This window comes from Scleropages formosus, chromosome 2 (assembly GCF_900964775.1).
Source record: "Scleropages formosus chromosome 2, fSclFor1.1, whole genome shotgun sequence".
NCBI classification, from domain to species: domain Eukaryota; kingdom Metazoa; phylum Chordata; class Actinopteri; order Osteoglossiformes; family Osteoglossidae; genus Scleropages; species Scleropages formosus.
In genome coordinates, this window is record NC_041807.1 from 42,723,961 (window position 1) to 42,749,096 (window position 25,136).

Here is a 25,136-nt window from a genome sequence, read left to right on the forward strand (position 1 = left end):
TGCTGATATGATGTTCTTACTGTGGAATGTTGTGTTTGTTTTCTTTCAGACATAATGGGAAAAGTTCCACTTTTCAGTCCACTGTCCAAATAACACACACACACACACACACACACACACACACACACACATTTTCAGAACCGCTTGTCCCATACAGGGTCACGGGGAACCGGAGCCTAACCCGGCAACACAGGGCGTAAGGCCAGAGGGGGAGGGGACACACCCAGGACGGGACGCCAGTCCCTCGCAAGGCACCCCAAGCGGGACTCGAACCCCGGACCCACCGAAGAGCAGGACTGTGGTCCAACCCACTGCGCCACCACACCCCCCTTGTCCAAATAACAGTCTTTCAAAAGTGCTGAGGATCATCCAGGTGTTTCTTCATAAATTAAAGAGAAAAGCATTTCTGTTCTTCGTGATTAGCAGTAATTTCTGCCTTGCTACTGTCCCGTGAAGTTGATTTTTTACAGCCTCTTGTTGAATATCACTTGGCTGAGATAAAAGAAGGTTGTGTTCTTTTTTATTCGTATCACACCTGGTTTACCCCTGGTTCTTGCTGTGCCAAAAGTCCACCCTTGAGGTATGTAGTCCTAAGCATAATTCAGACATTGTCTTCAGGACTATATACCTTACCACCGTGTCCACAACTTTCATCCCAAAACCACCTCACAGTTTCAAAATATTTATTTTGTATTGTACTGCTGTAACAACAAAGGGTCCTGGTGGTTTGCTCTTTCAGCTCTTCGACGAGTCCTCGGCAGGTGCCCATTTCCCAGTAATTCAGCTCACAGGTGACCCTGAGAAGCTCCAGGTGTCCAACAGACCTTCAGACATTCTCTTGATTTCTAACACAAATATAAATCTTCAAAAGGGAGATCAAAGTCTGGCTCCATCTCTGAACCCACATGGATTCATGCACTGATACCAAATATTATTCCACCACAATGTGAACCGTTGTCAGCCGTGTAATTTATCTCTGCAGAATTTTTATCTTTAGCTTATTTTTAACTTGTATGTCCCATTTCAAAGTGGAAACACCCTATTTTTACATTATTTAAAGTATTAAACATTTTGATAGGATCACATGATTATATAAAAGAGTATTCCTCTATTCAACTTGTGGAAGAGTTTGGCTAAAACTGAGGTTTAGGTCAATCTGGGTCACAGCTGTACCTGAGTTACCATGTTTCTGAGGTACAGACTACGAGGAGTACAGTTGCCCTGTTGCACATCTTACCTGTGGGAAATTCTACCTGTAGTATAGTTTACCATTGGTGCAGTCTACCTGAGAAAGAGCCATTATGGGGTCTGACTTGAATAAGGCACTCAAAAATACTTCCAGATGAAAATTATTTAAAATGCTTGATTTTATGTAGCTCTGTTAGCTCCTGATTTGATTCCTGCGATGTTTGTTGTAACTGCAGTACAATGAAGTATAATTTTAGTCCAATACATGTACAATGAGTGGATGATTGCTGGCACCAGATGATGAGACTGCAGCACTTTTAGAATTTTTTTAAATGAGTTTTATAATTTATGGAAATATCAGGACATCTCCTGAAACGGTTTCACACTTACTTATTGTGTATTTATCCAGCCCTGTTATCTAAGATTATAAACTCTTTAGTTGCTGTGTACACTGGGATACTTACAATTATTTACACATTTATGGAGCTAGAAATCATTTCACGGAAAGTAAGGGTAAATTGGCTCCTGTTCATTTCCGCCAAGGGGCATTTATATTTCCATTTATTCATTTAGCAGACACTTTTCTCCAATGGGACGTACATCTCAGAGAAAATACAATTTGTGCATTACATTAAGAGAAAGAGACATAGCTGCAGACATGTGATTCTTAAGTACAACTGGTTTATGCACTGATGTTCATTGCTCAAGTAGGTGCATAAAACTCAGAATAGATGATTCCTGATCACTTTCCAACTATTTTTTTTTTGAGATACACAAACATTTACAAACAATACAAGAGTAGCTGTGTAAAGGCTTATCTGAGCATGATCATAAAGTTACGGTGCGTGAACATTTATACCTTTCATGAGATTAAGAGATCATGAGCAAAGTGACTCAGGAAGAGGTGAGTTTTCAGATCGAGTTGGGGATCAACACACGAATACCTATACTCTACATACCCAGTTTGGGCAGAACAGACACACACACACAGACACACACACACACACACACACACCAGCGATACCCTGACAGGCAGAGGGCTAGGCGGGCCAAGCCTCTGGCTGGTTTCCTGACGCCTCGCACCAGCGTGGCCCAGTGCCAGAGCCCAGGTAATTAACCAGTGCTGTGGAGAGCCAGAGAGAAAACAAGCAAAAAGAAAGCGTAATGAGAAAGGAATATTTCTGCATACTGATTAGAGAGCAAAGCAAGCCGCGAGGGTGTCTGTTATTCTCTGGCTCTTTGTGGCTTTGGCGTGTTTGACTGTGGATTGCGTGGGTGGTGCCATTCTAAAATATGCATGAGGACGCCTTTATTTAGGGCAACGTTCCCTCCAGTTTACCGATAACCGTGAAACGTGCTGCAGCCGATACATCTCTCGGCTGCAGAGGTGCTCATTGGACGATGGCACGAGCGGCGTAAAAGTAACGCACATGCTGCAGTCGTACGCAGATGTTCTGTTGCTCATAGGGGTCAAACTGTGTTTAACTGCTCAGATACTCTTTTACCGGCAGTAGTACTAATCATCATTATTATTACGATCACTTATTTATGGGACTCTTTTCTCCAAGGGACTTAAGAGGTGAGGTTGAAGAACTCCGTGAAATCCACTGAAACACTCACAGTGTTTCCTTTGGCTGTGAGAAAAACAATGCGGCACAAGCTCTTGAACTTGAGTCTTTTGAGCAGAAGGCAGCAGTTTGATCCACTGCACTGCATGCTGTCCACACTTCTGTTAGTCCTGGGGTGGCACAGCAAGTAGTGCTGCTGTCTCACAGCAGCTGGGTGGTACGAGAAGCAGTGGGTTTGATCCCTGCTGAGCCTGTGTGGTGTTTGCATGTTCTCCTCATGTCTGTGTGGGCTTCCTCTGGGTGCTCTGGTTTCCTCCCACAGGCCAAAGACAGGCAGTTCAGGTTCACCCAGTGTGTGTGCGTGCGTGCGCTCCACTGATGGATGAATGAGTGATGCAGTGTAAGTCACTTTGATGAATAAGGTGTGCAGGCTGATAACACTATGTAGAGTTTGTTGGGAGAAAAGTGCTAAGTAAATATTTCACTCTGTTAAAGACACTCATACTAACATAATACCTTGCTTTATTGCTGTAACAGGTAAGTGACAGCTGGTAGTGTAGTGGTTACAGCTGCTGCCTTTGCACCCAGAACTAGAGGTTTGAACCTCTCCTTCACCTACCCTTGAGCAAGATACTTACTGTTAAATTGCTAAAAATTGTCCAGCTGTATAAATCTGTTCATTCAGCTGACACATTTTTCCAAAGCAACTTACAATGTTGAGCACTTTAAAATTATTTACAGAACTGGGTAATTTTTTTGTTTTTACTGGAGAAACTTAGGCCAAGTACCTTGCTCAAGGGTATTATAGTCAGAGATGAGAATCAAATTTGGAATCTTAATGGTCCAAAGGCAGGAGTGCTAACCACTACGCTACAAGCTGCCCCTAACAGATGGCTTAATAATTGTTAAAAAGCATCTTAACATTGTAAATTGCTTTGGAGAAAAGCATCAACAAAATTAATAAATGTAAATGTAGAAGATGGTCAGCGCAGCTGCCTGACCTCGGGTCCAAGTTTGTGGGGGGATTGGGGGGGACGGATGGCGCAGAGGGTGAGAAGTGCAGAACCCACTGTCCTCCAAGTCAAAAAGTGGTTTGTGAGGGTGTTCACAGCATGTTCCGTCTCACCAATCTACTTGGTACATTTGATAAAGGCCTCGCGGAGGGCATTAAGGCAACAGCTATTCACACCCAGAACCATTTCCCTCGGTCTTTCTCCACAAGCGAAACACCTCCTGAGGCCCTGTCTCCACAGACATAAATTGGATCAGCCCCACAAAGGCTGATGGGATGTGAAGGGATTCCTGAATGGATCTGTTGAAGAACTGCTCTGACTCACGACACAACGACTAAATGTTTGTGTCCCAGAAGAGGCCGTGCTCAGTACAGCTTAGATCAAAGCGGTTAACGCTCCGGCAAACTTGAGCCACTGTAAGTGAGCGGAGCGGTGTGTGTTGGGCCACTGTGGGATGTGCTAAGCAAATAAATAATGTACGAGATCCGTGGTTAAGAGCTTCGTCCAAATGGGAAGGCGTGAAGGCTGAGCCGAGCAAGATGCTCTCGTCTGGGTTTTGCCAAGCGGCTACAGTGCGTTCCCAATGAGGTGCTGCAAGGCAAAGAAAGGGCTCACAAGAAACACTTGCATCCTGGGTGCCTTGAACCGCCACATTGCACGTTTTCGGGACAGAGGGTGCACAGGAGGACTGCTGAAAAGGATGCCGTTTTCACACAGAGCCTCAGGAGGTCTCCGGTCTTCAGGAGGGTCCTGAGGGGATCATCTGGACACTGTGAGACATCTCGAATCGTCTGGACTCCTCTAAGCGTTCAAATGACTCGACTCCAATCCTCTTCCGCATATGTGGAGCCAGAACTGTTTCCTTAGATTTTGCTCTCCAAATGTCCTTTCTGGGATATACCATTGATTCGTGCAGCTCGTCATTATTGATCTCAGCCCTAAGATCGTATTTATGCTCAGTGTCACAAAATGCTCTAATGAAATGATGCAACAAAGCTGACAAGAGCGATAACAGAACATGGCCACCACAGCAGTAATCCTTGCCCAAGGGATGCTTACCAGGGATTAGTTCCATTACAAGGGATTAACTCCAAATTGCATCTATTCAGCGATAACATATATTAATTACCGGGAAAGCGTGACCGTACTGTAAATGCAACCCAAACGAAAACGAACTCGCAGACGCTTCGGAAGACACCGGGTCTGGAACTTACGTGAAAGTCTGAGAGGATGTGAGAACGTTCTCCAGGTGAAATCAAGGACCATCTGCAGCACGTAGCTTTATTTATTGCGATTTAGTGGTAAAAATGACTTTGGAGCCAGAAGCAAAACTGGTCTTTTTATGTTTATCTGACACTTTTCTCCTGGGGGCTCACACAGTGAGGGTTTTGCACTAAACCGCATACGATTACTTGCATGTTTCCACAGCTGGGTAACTTTTACTGTGTCAGTAGAGAGTACACACCTGGGGTAAGGCAGTGCTGTGGGAATCGAACCTGGGTCTAGTGGCACCCACTGACCAAGCAGACTTGAACTCCCTGGCCAGCGGGGGGTGCTCGCCTGCCACTCTCAGCGCCGCAAAGAGTAAGCCGAGGGGCTGCGGGTAGAGCTGCGCCGTCATTAGACACCTTTGCGAACACCGATAAGACAGAGAGCCGCCGTTTGCTGTACCAGCTGGAGACTCCGCACATCAGCCGCCTTTCCCAGGAACGGGACAGCGCGCTCCAGAGAGACCCCCTGCGGGCTACAGAAATAATCTGTTTCTGCAGCGGGATTTTTAATAAGTCCTCGCAGTAGCGAATGGGTTCCAACAGAAAGGCAATTAGAGGCAGAGAGAGAGAGAGAGAGAAAGACAGAGAGAGAGAGAGAAACTGGGGAGTTCTGGAAAAGTGTCCTCGGGGTGCAGAGAAAAACACCCAGCACTGCAGGAAGGGCAGAATTAGACCATCAAAACCCAAAAAAGAGCTATAAAATTCTGGAGTGACCCCAACTCCTATCACCTTAAAGCCCTGGAAAGCCAACAGTCGAGTAGAGACAAGAGTCCCGAGTCCCGTGAGCAGTGTGTGTCTCAGGACACTTGAGCAGGCAGCTCAGAGAACGGAGCCGCAGTCAAATATTTATAAATAAAAAGAGAAATATCTGATCCGCAGCACTGAGACAACAAAAGGGCAAAGTAAACTGCGGGGCTACCTGGACCTACACAGATGGTACAGTGAGGTACAGTACCTCACAGTGCGGTATAGTACCTGCCAGAGGTGACCGATGACACACTGAGGAGAACCTTAATACAGTACATACGCAGCAAGCACAATGTGGCCACAGAGACAGGCAGACAAGTGCGCGCACACACACACACACACACACACACACACACACACACAGGCCCTCAAACAAATTCATTACATCTAAAGAAGAACTCTTCCTGCTGGGTTACCAAGGAAACTAAGTTTGGAAGTGTCACATTTGTGTGCTGGAAATGCAAAGAAGCAGCTACATACACTATCACACAGCAGGTAGTGTTGAGAAATACACTTCACACTAACTATAAGGCCATTAAACTTGGGAACAAGAGGGACATACAAGTTGTGTCATTCCACCCCCCCTTCCACACACACACACACACACACACACTGGGGTTTGGCCATGACAATGCAGAACAGAGGCATCTTCAGTGGGATCTCCTCCTGGGCATCCCAGCCAGGGTCCAGATGGTGTAACTGTCAGCGGAACCACAATCATCAGAGCTTGACTTACATTACATTTATTTAGCTGACATTTTTCTCCGAAGCAACTTACAGTGTTAGAGAGCTACTTACCTCTTATCTATCCATTTATACAGCTGGGAAATTTTTACTGGAGCAATTTAGGGTAAGTACCTTGCTCAAGGATACTATAGCAGTAAACAAGATTTCAACTGGCAACCTTCGGGTCCAAAGGCAGCAGCAGCTCAAACCACTACGCTCCCTACTGCCCCGCCTCGACTTCCTGCCTTGAACCTTGAATTGCTGGGATCTGCAGGACACATGAAGACATCGGGCTCTCTTACGAGTAGCCTGATGTCTTCCTCAACCCCCAGTAGGTTCAGACTGGCTGCTGGTCTACGCTATGATCATCTGGCCTTGATCAACACATCTCGCTCCTGACTGCTCTTCCAGCATGTGCCTTCAGGCCACTGCACTTTATCTACAACAGAGCATCTTGAGTCTTTTGTGGATATCGGAAATGTGCTCCACTGCCACTTTCTCTGCTCCCTCAAGGGTGCATTGAGCCGAAGACCGTGAGGATTGTGAGAAACCCATCTTTCAAGAGCACAATTGCACACCTAAATGGTCTTCACACTGGGAAAGGAATAACTGTTTGATCGGTTCAGATGACAATATTTCCTTCATACTTAAAGTTGAATGCAAATGTGAGCCAAAAGTCAGGAGATGATGCCATTTTCCCTTTGATTTCATTCGCTGCCCTTCACCTTCTCTGCGATGCAGACCTCCAATCAGAGACCTCTCCCTCAGGTGAGCACAACTCGGGGTCAGGAGGCCTCGCCCCCACCTTCTGACCTCCTTCTCCAATCTGCATTACGTGCCGATGTTCCTGAAGAGCTTGTTGGTCTGAGAGCACATTGCTGCCAGGACCAGGCTAGGTGACAATGTCAGTCTTCTCCATGGCCAAATGACCCATGGCTGGAATATCACTGTTACAGTAAAAAAAAATCTCTACACATGGTAATGCCATGAATCAAGTTCATTACAATCATATAACGGGTTCTAAGCTCGTTCACTCACACGCCGTGCTTTCTGACTTGATGTGACAATGAACATAGGTTGAGCTGGAAGGTGGGGGAGGCCGCATGAGCATCTTTCACACACGCACACGCACACGCACACATATATTTGGGAGACTTCCTGTTTGTAAACAGTAATTATGTCGATTTACTGTCCCAGGTGTCTGGCTTTATGGCTATATTCCATGTGCTGCAAGATCAGAAGATCTTCTTCGTACCATCTTGTTCAGCTTTACTGCCACTGACACCAACATTACCACAAACTCTAGAATCTCTTTGGAAAAAGTTTGAAGAGAAAGGCAGTTTCCCTGTCTGTTAGGAAGGTAATAATCTCCTGTGAGACAATGAAGAACTTAAGCAAGACGAGCTGCCTTGAGACACAGGCTCTGGTTTCACACTCTTAGACATGGTCCTTCAACCAGACTGCTTCTTGAAATTAATTCCTTCACAACACTCTGAGCGTGAGGCTCCTTGAAGAGTCGCACTGGACCACTTCACACTCAGAACCCAATAGAATTACTGAAGACAAAGACTGAGTCGCTCCGCCCAATGAAATGAACTGAACGCTGAAGCTGAAGACTCAAGATGAAGGGGTCAAGGTCAGACTCAGCACCTCCTTGACCACATGCCTTGTAATGAAAATGTTTAGATATTGTGTCAGTTGAGATATGTAGCAGTACTGAAGAGAGGTCCACTGTCCAGCACAGTCCAGCAACCATCCATCTGGGAAACATGGATCACTCAGCAGTCCTTCCAGATCCTGGACACCTGCACACTGCAGAAGGAACTTTTATGCTCAGTTAACTGCTAATCACACTGGTTCTCACAATGACACACCCATTTCATTATTGCTTATCCTAGTGCCACACCACCTCATCCATCAAACACTTAGTGTAGTGACAGATCCTTATATGCACCTAAACCTGCTTATGACAGCACACCTCTCTCATCTTCATCTTCACATCTCTCTTTTCTGTGCCACCCCCTTTGTCTGTGACAGATCATTGTTGCATAATACAGCTAGTTTCTACGACATGCCAAATGTCTGTGCCACACCTCCCTCTGAGACATTCTCCCTTTCTGAGACACGCCCCCTGTCCCATCAGTATATTGTACTCTGCTGGACGTCTGATTACTTGCAACTCAACCTCTCCAAAACAGAGATTCTCCACCTCCCAGCTGGCCTGTCCTCCTGTCATGAACTCTCCATCAAACTGGACAACTCACTCATTTTGCCAACCTCCTCAGCAAAGAGTCTGAGAGTGACGGTTGACTCGAGTCTCTCTTTCTCTCAGTACATCGAACTCAGAACTCGGACCTGCAGATATATCCTGCATAATATGCACAGGATCCGTCCTTACCTCACAACTGACTCTGCCCAATTACTGGTCCAGGCCATGGTGATGTCCGTCTGGATACTGGAACTCTCTCCTGTGTGGCCTTCCCATACTGCCATCAAACCTCTACAGCTGATACAGAACACTGCTGTCCGAGTTGTGTTTGACTTGCAGAAGTGTTCGCATGTACCTCCTCTACTTGTTTCTCGGCACTGGCTTCCTATAGCTGCCCGGATCAGATTCAAGACCCTCGTATTGTCTACAAATGCATCAATAGAACTGCTCCCAGACATTTACAAGACTTGATCAACAGCTACACCCCAACCAGACCCCTTCGCTCATCTACTTCTACTTGCTTAGTGGTCCTGCACACAAAAAGTAAAGCACAGAGGTTCTCAGTTTTGACTCCGTTGTGGTGGAATGACCTCCCCCTCTCACTCAGAACTGCTGAATCTCTGTCTACATTTAAGAAGGGTCTGAAAACCTACCTTTTCCGGACTCACTTCGTGCAAGATCTCTCCAGCTCATGTAAGGTGTAAATGATCATGCACCGTAACTTCATGATGATCCCCAGATAAGCTTTTACAATGTTACTCCTGTACTGTATGTAAATGTTTGTGTATCTTAAAAAAAAAAATTGTCAGAAGGTGATCAGGAATTGTCTATTCTGAATTTATGTAGCTACTCGTGCGATGAACATTGATGCATAAATTGGAAAGAAACTAACTGTACTTAAGAATCACACATCTGCAACTATATCTCTTTCTCCTCATGTAATGCACAAATTGTCTCCTCTGAGATGTACGTCGCTTTGATGAAAAGCATCTGTTGAATGGAAATGTCAATGTAAATGTACTCCCACACTGTGACTGCATCTACCCCACAACTACTCACAAGAAACTTTAATAACGCTTAATAATGATGATAATGATGATAGAGACATGGGGTTCGAGACTAATGCAACTAGACAGGGACAAAGCCCTTTGTTTTACTGTGGACTTCTTCAGAAAGCTGTGTGTGAACCCCAGGCTTTCGGATGTTGTGGTTTCGATGCACAATCCCTGAGGGCCACAGAGAGCAAATGTGAGGAGAAACCAGAGCACTGTGAGGCTTACGCTTCCATCCAGCTCTTCCACTGAACCTGCTGCTCCAGTTCCCACAAGAGCTTGTGCTATTTTATGGTTCTGCAGGGTGTCTAATCTCAGCCTCTACAAGTGTGAAGGAATGTTATCATTTTGCATAAACCAGTATCATATATGAAACAAAAAAACCTCCCTGAAATCTTCAAGTGTTGAGACTGATCTCTCCAAATTTGGACTGCAGACAGTCAGGCCCAGGGTGCCTCTCCTCCCTTTCCAACAACACATTAAAGAAAGTGACAGGATGGGTACTGGAGCATACAGCAGCCTTGGGAAGCTGAGAGATGTAGGCTGCAGGTATGTCGGAGAGAGGTGTTGATGAGCACACAAGGTGAGAGCTGTGTGTGTGTGTGTGTGCGTGCCTGCGTGTGTGCGTATCTGTCTGCCTGTCTGCCTGTCTGTCTGTCTGTCTGTCTCTCTGCCTGGTTGAAGGTCAGGTCCAAGTAAGACCTGGCATTTCATGACTCCAAGCGTTCAATGAATGTACACAAGACTGACGTCAGCTCTAGGGCCACAACTCACCCCAGAGGCTTCTCCAGACGGCTGCCAGAAGACCCAACGATCTCCCCCAGGGTGCAGTATATCTGACCCAGGAAGTCCTGTAGGGGGTGGAGATTGGTCAGGAGCTCATCTGCAGTGAGCCAGCAGAGGGGGTGTCTCATTGTATGGTGAAGAAGTGAGCAAAGGCAGAGACGTACGTGAACTTCGGAGGGCTTCCATGGTGGAGAGCAGGCAGCAGCGTTTAACAGAACAAAACATCACAGGGCAGAAGGAGCACAGAGACACAGAGACACAGAGGCACAGTGAGAGAGCCGGCGAGATGTGGCGGTGGGTGGAGCGGCTGCAGCCGTCGTGTGACAGCCACTGGTGACGCAAATGCGAAATTCATAAATTATACAACGGTCCAGTGCATTGACGAGGTGTCTTTGGAGACATGCAAACCTCGTACCCTGACACAGCTCAGTAGCGTGAGTATGGAGGACGTGGATGGATTGGCTTGTCAGAGCTTTCCGACAGCCAACAATGCTGCCATTCGTATTTGTTTATTACTGGCAAGCAAAAGTGCCAGAAGGAAGAAATTACTATCAAAATATTAGTAAAATTGTTTCCAGACTTGAATGTGCACAGTACTGCTTGAAAGCTCCGATAACGTCATTGAAAATGGAACATCGGCAGAATGTACCCAGCACAGGCATTTCGCATGTGTTAGAGACAACTCAGCTCAATGTGAAGTATGAAAGTTAGAAAGAAAGTTAATGACCATAAAAATTAATGCCCAATAAAATGGCCTATAAAACATGACGAAACACAATGAATTGTACTGATGAAAAAACAAGGGCATTCGATTCAGTTGGAAAACATATTGGGGCTGAGGATGGTTGTGATTTGTGCACTCCCGTAGACTTCCCATTCCGCAAGCATGCAGCATGCACGACACGGGTGGAGAGCGTTTTCATCACTCACGTGTTTTGACAGATCTGGACTTTTGGAGTCAACATCATATCTGAAATTACCAAGAGAAAAAAGTAACAAACCAAAGTGGGGGCTCTCGTGCTCAACAGGGTACCTCAGCTGTGGACCAAGGAGTTCTTGGCAATTAAATTCCTAAGCCAGACCAAGTTATCTGCATGAGATGATTTTGTGCCCAATGAGAGCAGAATCACATGCTTCTCTTCGGGATGACTCAGGTGTGCAGCGTGGCTACATGTTCCTTTATGGTCACTGGCCGAGTACAGTGCGAAACTGGTGTGTTCTGTGTGTCGCCAAAAGTGTGGAACGATGTGTAAATGTATAAATGCAACCGCACTAGCAGTGTTTGACCCGCCAAAATGTTTCCAAGTACCTCTCCTCCTTATCCGTCTCCATTGGCTTCCTGTAACTGCCCATTTCAAGTGACAGCCTACCAGGCAACCGCCAGAAGATCTGCACTCCAATACCCCCAAGACCTAATCATTCCCTAAAGCCCAGCAAGAGCACTGTGCTCTTCCGCCTCCGAACACTTGCAGGTCCCACACAAAAGATGTCCAAAACCTAAAGCTTGATGGTTGTCGGTTTTGTCCCCCGTGTGATGGAAGAAACTCCTTGTGTCCCTCGGAGCTGCTGAATCCCGCCCACATTCAAGAAGGTTCTCTAATCCATCTCTTTTAGAGCCATTTCTCCCCGATATCCTGACAGCTCCATAAATGAGTCCAACACCATCTGCTATGTACTGCATGTAAATCTATAGCTGTGTGTCCTTAATCTTGTGTCTATTGTTGATGCACTTTTGTTTACTCTCACTTCTACTTCCCTTGAGAAAAATGACACATTAATCAATGTAAACAGTGGGACACACAGGCATTATAGGGCCTGCATTGGACTTGGGGTGAGACCACTGCGGATGTGCTTCACTCCTCTTAGGTCAGTGAACTGGTTTCAGCATCCGGCAATGTCATTCGCTTGCTGTGGTCCATCCATGGCTCAATCACACGGCTCTCGAGAAGCTCTCTCTCCACGGGGTGCCAAAAGTTAAATCTCTGCGACACTTTCTTCTCTCATAGCTCGTTATCAAAGGGCCTTTGCAGGGAAGGAAGTGGTCTGTTCCAGCTTTCAAGGAGTGGTAATTAAGTTGCACCAGCCGCAACCACCCACGTAACCCCCCACCCCTCCAGAGCATTCGTCTCTCTTTCATGTTGAGGAAGCACTCATGGATGGGGTGAGAGACACTGATCTGTGTGATGCTCACAACTGCGCCTTAGCAGAAACAGCATAAGGTGTTGGCAATGTGCAAACAATATTGGAAAAATACAGGAAGAACATACACCCAGAGGACCTTGTTTCATTACCGTCTATTGCATATATTGTTATATACAGTATATTCGTTAGCATCTATAGGTTTACATATTGTCTAGAAATATATGCATAATATACATTAAACATGATATATGTGTCATTGAAAGGACTGTAAAATGGCCTCAGAATTATGCTATGAAAATTTTTGAGCGGCTCTGAGACACATATGAAACTGTTGCCTCGACCCCATTTAAAAGACATCAGAATTTAGATCACTGGGTTACTCGTTCCACAGATGACTATACACACTTCTTAAAGTGACCTGGGAAGCAGTGGTTTACCTTTCTGAGGCAAACACACCCATTCAGTGCTAAAGTTTAGGCACCTCTGATACATTTTAGTGAGTCGTAGAGTAAATACTTGACTGTCTTTTGAAGCACAAGCAGACAACTGGGGACCTGCCATGCCCATGCCCACACCTCAACTACAGCTCCTGGCAGTAATCAGTGCAGCATGGTATAAAGGGCATCACTGCACCGCTTCTCGGTTGTGGAATTTCGTCAGGACAACCGTTCCCTCTGCGCTCCTAAACCGTTCACTCACCTTACTTGAGCAGCTCCTTACATTTCCCTTCCTCGTCCCCCCCGCCCGTCTCCTTGTCCCTGAATCCTGTCTCCCACGGCCACGACCATTGCTTGTCGCTTCGACCACGTCTCTGGATCATCCTCGGAACGACATTCGCCCTTGGAGTTTGAACCTTCGCCTGCCCCGACCACGAGATTTGCTTCGCCCCTTTAACATTCAAATGAACGATCCCACATCTGGGTTCAATTTCCAGTTCCCCGGAGCACCAGTGTCACGGGACTTCAGAAAAGAAATGTCACATACAGAAAAGATTTTGCTGGAACTGTGAGCATCACTACATGGGGCAGACAAGTACGAATGTAGTATTTACTTGCTGTTTTAAACAGACAAGATTTTTTTAAAAGTGATTATGACTCTTGCAGGTTTTAGTTCTCCTCCGGTTGACTTTTTATATACTTGTTAACTTTTTTATTTTTTGCCAAGGTGACAAAATCTCATTGCTAGGATAGGCCATAAATTAAATCAAGTAACCTCTTAGATCATGACGATTGTTCTACCTACATACTGTGGCGCGCAGTGCCGTGGGTTTGGATGGGGCGAGGAAGGACGCGGAGGCAGCGTTCATAACGAACGGTTTATTTGAACACCACCACAGAGGGAATAATGCTCTCAGTCCGAAGACCCCTTTTCCTCTAGGACCTGCACTTACAGCCAGCCTTAGCACTCCTAAGCTCTCTCAACACACCAAGAGACACGGTCACCCCACCATTTTCCCCCTAAGTGCCCCCAGTGGTTACACACATTTAACATTATTTCCCATAATGCAACTATCTACATTTAAACAGTAACGCGGGTCGTTACAATACCTATTCAAAGCAGCTGTCTGAGGACTTGAAAATAAAGATAATTTTCTCCTTTAGAGTTGTGGAAGGCTATAAAAAGGCTTCTAAATGCTTCCAGCTTGCAATTTCCACTGTCAAAAGTGTCATTAAGAGATGGAAGATCTGCTGAAGTCAAGGCAACGCCTACAAGACCCAGAAAATCTCTTATAGGACTATTCATAAATCGGTCAGCTATGCCAAGAAAAACCATTATATCACTCCAAAGGAACTGCAGAAAGGTTTCACCGATGCTGGAGTCACGGTCCAAAGGTCTGCAGGGCAGCACTGGTTATAGAAAAATGATCATCATGGAAGAGCTGTCTGGAGGAGACCTTTCACATCAGCTCATGTCCACATGTGATGTGTGCAAAACAAAATCTCACTGAGTTGGAAAGCTTTCTGAAGAAAAAGTAAGATTGGTAATAATCATGGAAAGGCCATTTGCATCTTGCAAAGGAAGGTGATGCTCTTGAAAAAAGAACCCTTTGCCAATCATTCAGCATTATGGTGGATCTCATTGCTTTGGGGCTTGTATGGTGGGGGCGAGGAAGATGGATTCAAGAAAATATCTACAAATCCTAGACACTAATGATCCAGAGTGAGTGAAGAAGTAGATCTTGAAACACGGTTGGAAATTTTCACTTAGAGATTCACAGAAGCACACAGTTTGAACAGGAAGGTCTTAACTTTTGCAGGTAGTAACTCAAGCCCAAATACCATTAATGTGAGCATCAGTGTCAGTGGAAATATTTGAACAAATTAATATCACACAGTGAGTGCTAGAGAGCCGGGAGGCAACGGAGTCACTTCAAAAGGTGTATCAGGGAATCTCATTTTGTCTGGAGATTCATCATGAATTCCCGTTGAGCTTGGTGCACAGAACCACTTTGTCTTGAGCAGCATGACGCAGGCCGTCCGCTTTTCCACGAATTAAATTAATTCATTGCTCGTGCACTGCAATTCTCATGATTATTTCTCAGAAATATTTGCCATGAAACATATCATCATCTTATAAACAGCAGGTAACCGAATAAAAGGTCAATGCAAATATTAACAAAAATTAACTGGCTTTTTCACTGGTAGGAAATTAATTTGTCATTTCTGTACAATCCATGTCCACAACAGATGTGCACCCCTTGCCCCCCAAAGCTTCCTCACCCAGACAGCCCTTTTCATTATGGAACAAATTTAATTACTGAACACGTTTGTTCATTTCACAGGACAAAAACCATACTAATTATCTTTCTGCCATGGAATTTGCCAATTCCTTGACTAACCCAGCCTGTTTAAACCTTCTGAATATGTACAGCCAGTCTGTACAAATGGTGGCGGCAACATGACATCTCAATGTAAATGTGGTGGAGTGATTCAAAAGGAACAAAAGGGTTAATATTCACAAATTACGGCAGTGTCAAAGTAAAGCAATCTCAAACGAGGGTGCGTCGTGATGATCGCTTTAGGCAAAGTCTGCTTGTGATGCAACCCAGTGACTTTGTGAAATAGTAGGGCTGCACATGTAGAGGTTTTAAGAGCCGTCTGATGGCGTTCTCATCTATTTGTGTTTGCACAAATTAAAATGTGTGCTGCGAGCCAACGGCACCTTCCAAAATATCACTGTCACAAATATCACAAAATTCTAAATCATCTCATGTCATCTCTAAAGTCTAAATAGCGAATCCTTACAATCTGGACAAACATTTTGAGGACTGGTCCTGAGTGACAGGGAGAGGACAGTGAGCCATAAGGAAACACAGTGTAGCAGGAGGAAGAATACACACATGTTCCTCATGACTCACAGGAAAGGCAAGAAGGAAAACACTCACAAGTCAAAGCGTAGGTTCTGCTTCTCCTCAAAGAAATAGTCGAGGATGTACTTTTGGACAAAATCTGGGTTCAAGGTGTTGTCAATTACTTCCGTCCTCCCAAACTGGACCAAAGAGAAAAAGAGCAGGAGAGAAGAGTGGGAAGAGAGGAAGACAAGGGGGAGAAAGGGGTCAAATGGTGGGCAGAAGAGAGGAGTATGAAGCCAATTCATTCATGAATGGCACTTGTCTGAAGCACCGCGTTTGGAAACCTGTAGGAAGGTCTCGTCTCCAAGTCTCTATCCTTGTTTCGCTCTCGCTCTTCAGTCGCCATCATTTTTTTTTGTTCATCCTCAGTCGCAATCATTATTTCAGTCTCTGTCCTTTTCCTTGATCACTGTTTTGTTCAGGCTCAGTGATTAGCTGTGACACTCTTTTATTCTATCTCTGTGCTTAATTATTATTTTTGCTAATTTCAATGCTTCGTTGCAAACGAAGTTGTAGCCGGTTTTAATTCTGTCTAGTAAGTACTTTAAACTCCTTTCTTTTTACCAGTACAAATGCACAGCTAGTAGCATAGAACTGCTGCCTGCGGACCAAAAAGCTACAGGTTTGATTCCCACCTGAAGCCGTTGTGCTGTCGAGCATGCTGCTCACCCTAAGATACTCCATGAAAAATTGCCCAGCTGTATAAATGGGTAAATAATTGACCATGGATAAATGACTGTAGCTTAACATGGGACGTTGCCTTTGAGAAAAGCATCAGCTAAATGTAAATGATCACTGTTTTAGCCAGTCTCAGACCTCATCTCTCTCATTGCCTTTGACAGTAAATCTCAGCTTCGCCACTGTAACATTCGGACAGCCTCGATGTCAGTCTTTATCGTAGAGACTTAGTCTCAGTTCTTAGTCTTGATTACAGTTTTAGAGAGTGAGTCTTAGTGTCATGGCAGTGAGTGTCTGGCAGTCTCAGTCGGTCTCGGGCCGATGCTATCACACAACAGGAGCAGCACAGTGAGCAAAACTGTTAGTTGCATTCTGAACAGTTTGTTGACAACATTGATTGCATCCCCCAATGAATAATTCATTCTGAAATGCAGGTTTTAAAGTGCATGAATAAAACATAGATTCTCAGGTGGAGGTAGGTGTTAATACAGACTGAAAAAGTTAACTCCTAACAAGAAGTACAAATTCACAAGTTAGCGTTTAACTTCATCTGCCTCCACTGCACTGAGCCAACAAAAGTGAGAGCTGTTATTGGAAACGGGCACAAACAAACAAGGCAACTTGTCATTCAAGGGCATCCACATTCAGTCATATGATGGATCATACTGTGAGCTGGTGGGAGGTTCAACACCGATACAGCACCAGGTTTGGACTTCTTGTTCTAATCTTTCAGTCACATCCGACGCTCCAGGTTCAACAGACCCTTTCTGGGTTTATTCTTCTTGCAGTCCAAGAAACTGTAATTTCCTCCAGGGCTACAGCTCAAAGGCTCAGCCTTTCTGGTGGTCCAGCTCTTGCTGCCGCATGTTAACACTGGGAAGACCGTTGCCCTCACCATATGGACCTTCGTTGACGGTGTGACATCTGTGCTCTTCAGTGTCTTGTTCAGATTGGCTGTTGCTCTGTCCCCAAGAAGCAAGCATCTTTTAGTCTCATGGCCACAGTCACCATACAGAGATATTTTTGACCTCAGGAAACTGAAGTCAGTCGCTGCCTCCACTTCTTCCTCATCTATTAGCAATTGCTCGCCATAGTTGCTATGATCTTACTGTATATGATGGTGAGCAGCCATCCAGCTTTTGCAGTTTCTTTTCTCATCAACAGGCTCCTGAAATGCTTGTCATTTTCAGCCAACAGACCGGTGTCGCCCCCACACGCCTGTGAATGTTTCACCTGGCAATTTTAAATCCAGCACCTGATCCTTCTAGCCCAACATTTTGCATGATATGCTTTGCACGTATCTTGAACACACATGATGACAATATTCAGCCTTGTTGTACCCTTTACTTAATCTTGAATGAATTGTTGTTCCATGTTCTCTTCTTACGGTTATTTCTTAGTCTGCATAAAGATCCCCCAGGAGACACATAAGATGACCCAGTATTGCTATTTCTTTGAGGACTAGCCGCACTTTGTTGGGCTGCACTGTCGAAGGCTTCAGACTACTCAGTGATACGGAAATAGATGGCTTTCTGGAAGTCCCCTGTTGGCCCCAGTCTCTAGCAGATGTTGGCAATGTGATCTCTGGTGCCTCTGACGGGCTTGACTGACTGCTGAACGTGATCAGTCCTGCTAACTATCACGTAATGATAACCAGCTGTCTCCTGCCAGGTTCAGAGTTTTGGAGATTTAAGAATGTGACACTGAGTGAGAGGCAAAGGTATCAACACCCAGAACAGCTCCACAGTGCTAGACATGGCGACTCCAGGACTTGTCCTTTACCTGTAGCAAGTTCCCTCATTAGGACACAACTTCTTCCCCTCTTGGTGAACCATGGGGACACGCTGGACACAGCAGGACCATGGCATATGCTGCACATGAGACTGAGACTCTTCTGCTTTCCTTTGGGACACTCAGTGGAGATAGCTGTTGATCCTCAATTTTTGTTACATGGGCTTGAAATATAGACTCTGGACCAAAGCAGGATGGGAAGCGCTTACAGCAGTCCTTTGGCTCCTCCACCCATTCATTAAATTGGGTGTCTGTTCTCTGCAGGTTTTTTGCCGCTTCGCGTTGATCATGGCTGAGGTGTGTGTTCGCCTGCCTTATTTAAAGATTTGCTGTCACATTTTTGTTTTTTTTTGAAAAGACCGGAGTTGTGAGAACCCTGCTGTCTGTGTTGTTAGTGCCCCCCCGATGTAGTCATATCACCCCCACAATGGGTCACAATATCTAATTAGTAAATAAATGCAGAAGCACAAGTCTATCGACATCAACTGTGCTGCGGCATCGCGCTACGTGCGGGTGTGTATCACTGTGTACGACCTCAGCAGCGCTCAAGCAGGAAGCTGTAAACAGGGAGTCGGGCAAAGCTCTTCGTTCCCATTCAGCAGGGTTGGTGGGACACTTGGTCTTTTTTGGGCTTGAAGCTGAATTACGATTACACACAATTACGATTACACACACACACACACACAAACGATGCAACAGTTCAGTGGGTTTTCAAGGATTTCACAGCTTTTGCACATTAACTAATTTGGCCTGAAATTCAGTTTTATTGATTCAGGCACCAAAATTGTTCTCCAGAATTAGAGAACCTTATCCACCACGGACATGGAATTTAAAGCACTTTTCATGGTTTGAGTGCATATGATGGCCACTGAAGTATTAACGCTTTGATTAAAAATGAAATGCTTAATTTTCTACAAATGTGAACCATTCTGCAAAGTACATAAGAGCAGGGAAACTAAACAGAGTACTTTTACAAGATGCCAGGAGGAGAAAGGGGAAATTTAATTGCACTAACATTAAGAGGATATAATGGCATAAATATTTTGAGGAAAGACTACAGAAGATTACATTCTAAGCCTACATGGGAAGCATTGGCTTGGAAAATGAAAAGAGAAACAGGGCGGGTGATGCTGGCACTGTCGCTACCGGACACTATTGCTAACATCTCCGTGTGCTCCCGTCAACGTGTTCCCCATGACAGTGACTGGAGCACTGGAGTCTGGTGGTGCCTTGAAAAGGCTGCTGACCTCATCTCTTCCGCAGGAGCCGTGGACGTGTTCCAGGGGAGAGGAAATGGCTGGGCTCAGCTGGACAGAGTCCAAGTTGGAGCTCGTGGCTTGCTGCCTGTGACGCTTCAGACAGGATCCAGCTCCTTCATTCCCACTCGGAAGAGGCGGAGACGTAAGGGCCTCTCACCAGGAGGTAGCGTTAGGTCCCGCTGCTACTTCTACTAAGAGCCCTGTGCTCAGTGGACGGCCCAAAGCGAAGGGGAGGCGGTGAATTGATCACAGCAAGAGACAGAGCGAAGAGACAGCAATGGGCAAGAACGTGACTGTACTGACAACAGTGAAAGACTGGGCTCTCGGAATGACCTTGAGGACACTGGCCAGTCGCAAACTCCAAGGTTATGAAATTAAGTTTCAAATGGCCTGAGTCTGAAGGCACCAGATGAAGTTGTCCTGCCTGACAAGGGGGGGGGGGCATTTTCTGTAAGACAAGCAATCCCCTCCTGGGACCCTCAACTCGTTTCTTTTCAATTCGATTGTTAATCGGCACTCGCAACCCTACCCATGTACCGCTCATCTTCATGAAGTCCCATAAAGGGGCACATGCTTGTAAATATTCAGCAGCAGCATGACCCTGTTATATTCTGCAGAAGCGTTAAAGTGCCAGTCAGTGAGAATAAAAATTCCCTCCGGTGTTTCCCTTTCCATAAATATCCATGAGCACCATGGCAAAATGAAGCCCTTTGCCGTTTTGCGAAAAGGGACCTTTTCTCACTAATGTAGTTGTTGAAAATGTTCCTGAAGCTCCATTAGCTGATGGCTAATTTGCACACTGCATCAGCTGCAGAGCTGCATGGCTGAAGTGGCGAGCGCCCAACGGCGGGCAACTCGGCAACAGGAGGAGCTGTATCCCACCCCGAAGCACTTCCCAGGTTATCCCAGCACTTACACTGAGCTCTCATGGAGCACCAATGAGACAGACAATGAGCTGAAGGAATTTGTGCACGTACCTCTTTCCACTGCTTCGTCTCCACTTCCTGGGTGTAGAGGATGCAGACTGGGAGGAGCAGCAGGAATAGGAGACACGTTACACGTTGCCTTCGCGTACAGCACACACGACAGCTTTGAAATGACGCAAAAATTCAGGATGCAGTGGACGTGGCAGCAGCTTGGACGGATGGGGACTGAGGCTCTGGGTGTAGAGGACTAGAGCTTGTGCTGGATTGGACCTGAACTCGAGGTGTAGACTACTGAGGATGAAGTAATACAAAAGTTAAAGGTGCTCTTAGAGGTGACCATGGTGATGTGGCTAGATGCACAGCCTTTTGACCCTAAGGTTGCAGGCTGGAGTCTCACCTCTGGCAAATTGAACGATGTACGCACACAGTCTGAAACCGCTTGCTCTAAGCAGGGTCGCAGTAAACCAAAGCCTAACCCAGCAACACAGGGCAGAAGGATGGAGGGGGAGGGGACACACCCAGGATGGGATGCCAGTCCACCACAAGCAGGATTTGAACCCCAGAGCAGGACCAAGCCAAACCCACTGCTCCACCACACCCCTTTGACCGCTGTACTGCCCCTGAATTGCTTCTGTAGAATTACCCAGCTGTACAAATGAGTTAATCGCTATAAGCGGCACAACACCCCAAATTGCTTTGGAGGAAAGCTGACGCTGAACGAATCAATAAATGTAACATTAAAATATTGTAAGTTCAGAATGGTTCCAATGCACAGGACTTGGACAGTACCACGCGGGAGCACTGGTTGACCTTGTCAGCAAGCGTTCATTGAGCTAAAAACACAGCGGCTGTGAAACGTCTGAAAAGTGAAGGTCTGCGAAGAGGGAGAGTACTCACTTGGGTCGGACTTTGAGAAAGTGTCTTTATCTAAGAGGTTCCTGAAAAAAAGGAAAAGAGAAGTCAATGCGATGCCAATAATGACACTTCCATAACTCAAGATGTATTTCCATTGTTTTAAGCGCAGCATCTGCAAGTGGGTGTTAGTACAGTCAAGCACAATGCATGTAATCAGAAAATCATAAGCAATCGCGTATTAAAATACCGACGCCACGCCCGTTTTCCCGCCCCCACGCCCTCTCCGCCGCGGACCGTTCTCTTCCTGATAACGATGGTTTCTTTCATTTTTCTCCTCCTTCCCCCAGTTTCCGAAGAGCCCAAATTCCAAGCGCACCCCCACAGCGAGCCTCGCTGACTTTATCAGAAATGATTATCATCTTCAGTACAGCAGCAGGGAAAAAAAACAACTTTAATTCCTCACGGAAAAGAATCGCATCCATAAACCATGACTCATTTGTTTGTTTCCATGTTTCTTTCTAAAGACAGGTGTAATACGAATGTGCCACCGCGGCACTGTTTAAGAGGGCTCATTACTAACACTTTGCAGCTTCGTCTGTGGCCCAGCTTACTGCTTCATATCTGTGTATAACTCCTACGCTCCAAAACATTACTGTCTCACCACGTTGCAGTCAGATGATGATGGCTCCATTAACTCCCAGCAAGAGGAACGCTCTGAGCCGGCCTACCAACGGAGCCGGTCACGTGCTCTCAGGGCTGCACAGAGACATAGGGAGTGCAAAAAATGGATTTTAAACTTTGGGAACTTCAGCAAACCTCTGAAAAACATGGACAGTGTGGTTTCAAAACGCCTTCGAGAACAACCGCTTCAGAGCGATGGGAACCTTCCCCTTCACCGTCCCTTCAACCAACTGTGGAGCGGCAGTTAACATAATGGACGTCCAAGTGGACATCTAACTATGGATCAGCAACTGGTGTAATGAGCAGGGAAGCAGACGTGTGAATACAGATGCGCAATTAGAGTGATGGATAAGGAATGGGGCACATAACTGAGGACAGACCATTATTGCAGTCTTTGTGGACCTGGACACATGGCTGTGGATCACAGTCCTCTGCACTGTGCCTCAGCTGTTCATGTCAACAGCAGTAAATCACTGAAAGAGCAGTCATGTTCCACACTGTCACTGGGATATTGACTGTGGGACACAAGCTACAATTTCCTATCTGGGGACGTTATTAACTCGCTGCACTATTCAGTTTGATTTAACTAGATTTCCCTCTGCCTGCCGAAACCAGCGCCGAGAGCGGAGGCCTCCGCTGCAGTATCGTCAGCATGAATTATTGATGAAACAATTGAGAAGAAGTCGCGTCCGGGGACACTTTTCACAGCACCATTTATATCCGTCCCTGAGGATGTGCTTCCCCGACTGCTTCCTCGCATTCTCCCGTGCGAAAAGAAACAACAGCAGACATCGGTCTTCGGATCGGAGAACCTGCGTTTCTCTCATGGCGCCGGAGGCTTGCACCACGTCGGCAAAGGAAGGCGGAGAAGTTCAGCCCCGAGCAGCATCTCAGCTCAGCACCGCGGTGGCACCTTGAGCAAAGCAAACTGCTCCTCGCTGCTCCAGCTTCGTAAACGGGCAACGCTGCGAGTCACGCGTGACAGGAACATCGACTGAACTTGTAAATAACTACAAAAAGAGACGCCATTAGAATGCGGAACGGAGGAGCTGCAGGGCTGTGCGGAAAAAGAAAGGTATCCGAGCGACGTCGGGAGGAGGCGCGGGAAGCGAACGGAGGCCGAACTCAGCGAAGGTTCGCCTTCCGTTACGGCCTTTGCTCGCGGTTCGTGTGGAAATCGCGCAGAGGATGTGTGATCTGGCTGCTTTGGACTCCTCCCGTCTGGGATGGAGTGTCTTTCAGATTGTGTTAGTGCAGCACATCCCACAGCCAAAGCAGGCGTGTGAATCCACACATTGGAATGCAGAAAAAAAGAGCTAAAAATAGCAAAGGGAAGCTCGGCGGGGGGAGTAGGGGCAGCCACCCAGCGCCCGACTGACACGGATTGGAGTATTAATGAAATATTTACGCTGAACAGGGAATCTGAGCACAGTTCTGATTTTTGACTTTGCAAACTCCTTTGAGCTATGTTGCAAACAAGTGAGAAACCTGGAGAACAGCTGGTAGTGTAGTGGTTTGGGCTACTGCCTTTGGCTCTAAAGGTTATATGTTTAATCCCCACCTTCAGCAAGGTCCCTATCCCAAAAAAAAAAAAAATTTACTCCAGTAAAATTACCCAGCTGTATAAAAGAGCTTCTGGTAATTGTACCCTTAACATTGTAGGAGGTTTTAGGGGAAAATAAATGTGACTAAGGTGGCACAATGAGTAGCATTGCTGTCTCACAGGGCCTGGGTAGTGGGAAAGGATGTGGGCTTGATCCCTGCTCAGTCTGTGTGGAGTTTGCAGGTTCTCCCCATGTCTGCGTGGGTTTCCTCCCACAGTCCAAAGACATGCTGTTCAGGTTCCCCAGAGTGTGTGTGTGTGTTCCACTGCTGTATGGATGAGTGACCCATTGTAAGTAATGTATCTAGCAGCATAAGTTAATAAGGTGTGTGGGCTGATAATGCTACATAGGGTTCTTTAAAGAAAAGCATCTGAAATGTGAATAAATGTGTAAATAGCTAAATGTTGCAAGTTGCTTTGGAGAAAAGCATCAGATAAATGTGAATACTTAATTTTTCTTTGCTTCCTTAACAAAGTTCAGCTTTGAAAATATAGGTCAAGCTTACAGTCATTAAAGTAAACCTCTCAGTTCTGTGGATATATAAAAAAATAACGACTTTATAAGTTCAAAATGTATTTTCCCACCTTCATGACCTGTATGTATCTATATGTAAAACAAAAATGTTTTTTGTCATATTTACTGTATATGCATATATGCCTTTATCAATTCAGTGACAGAAGTCTAAGGGGTGCCACCAAAACTCTGGGAGAAGCCCTGCATCCAGATTCCACGGGGCTCCAGGTTTCGGGGGTCAGGGGTCAGGGACCAGGGACCAGGGACCATGGGCTGCTCCAGCTGTGTTCACTTGGGTCAAAATCGCAGCAGAAACAACCTGCTCTCTCTCATTGCTACATGAGCGAATGGATACTAGAAGAAAAATGAAAAGTTTTCGAGTTCGCTGCAGAGATGTGACATTTTTATCTTTTGTGAGTTTTTGGAGCGTAAAAAAGTGTAATAGCAGCTGGTGCTCTGAAGATAACCCTATTGTGTCTCTAATCTCGGCTGTCTCTCTCTCTCTCTCTCTCTCTCTCGCTCTGTTTTACTGGCATCCAACCAAAAAAAAATGTAGAACTACCTCACAGCCGCAAAGCTGCTGTGTTTTACAGCCGCAGATGTCCTATCTTTTAATACGACTGTCTAATTAAAAAGTTTCCATATGGAGCTGAGGCGGGAGCTGGGAGAGAAATAATTATATTACGGAGCACAGCCAGAGGATAAAGGATCAAATGAGAAGTCATTTCTATGAGACGAACTAATTACTTGTGAGAACGCTGCTGTGCATTGTTGT

General features: G+C 45.8%; 1 protein-coding gene across 2 annotated transcripts in view; it reads right to left on the reverse strand.

Moving 5' to 3' along the window:
• Positions 1–25,136, reverse strand: part of LOC108931220 (copine-8-like) — a 64,620-nt gene that overhangs the window by 29,640 nt on the left and 9,844 nt on the right. Inside the window, exons 2-7 of one of the 2 annotated variants that reach the window (XM_029249546.1) lie at positions 21,606–21,646; positions 20,760–20,806; positions 16,088–16,191; positions 11,491–11,530; positions 10,725–10,739; positions 10,549–10,625 (exon numbers count right to left, since the gene is read on the reverse strand). In XM_029249546.1, coding sequence (XP_029105379.1) covers positions 10,549–10,625; positions 10,725–10,739; positions 11,491–11,530; positions 16,088–16,191; positions 20,760–20,806; positions 21,606–21,646 — 324 coding nt within the window. The remainder of the gene's footprint in view (positions 1–10,548; positions 10,626–10,724; positions 10,740–11,490; positions 11,531–16,087; positions 16,192–20,759; positions 20,807–21,605; positions 21,647–25,136) is intronic. The other variant, XM_029249551.1, reaches the window with a different exon arrangement.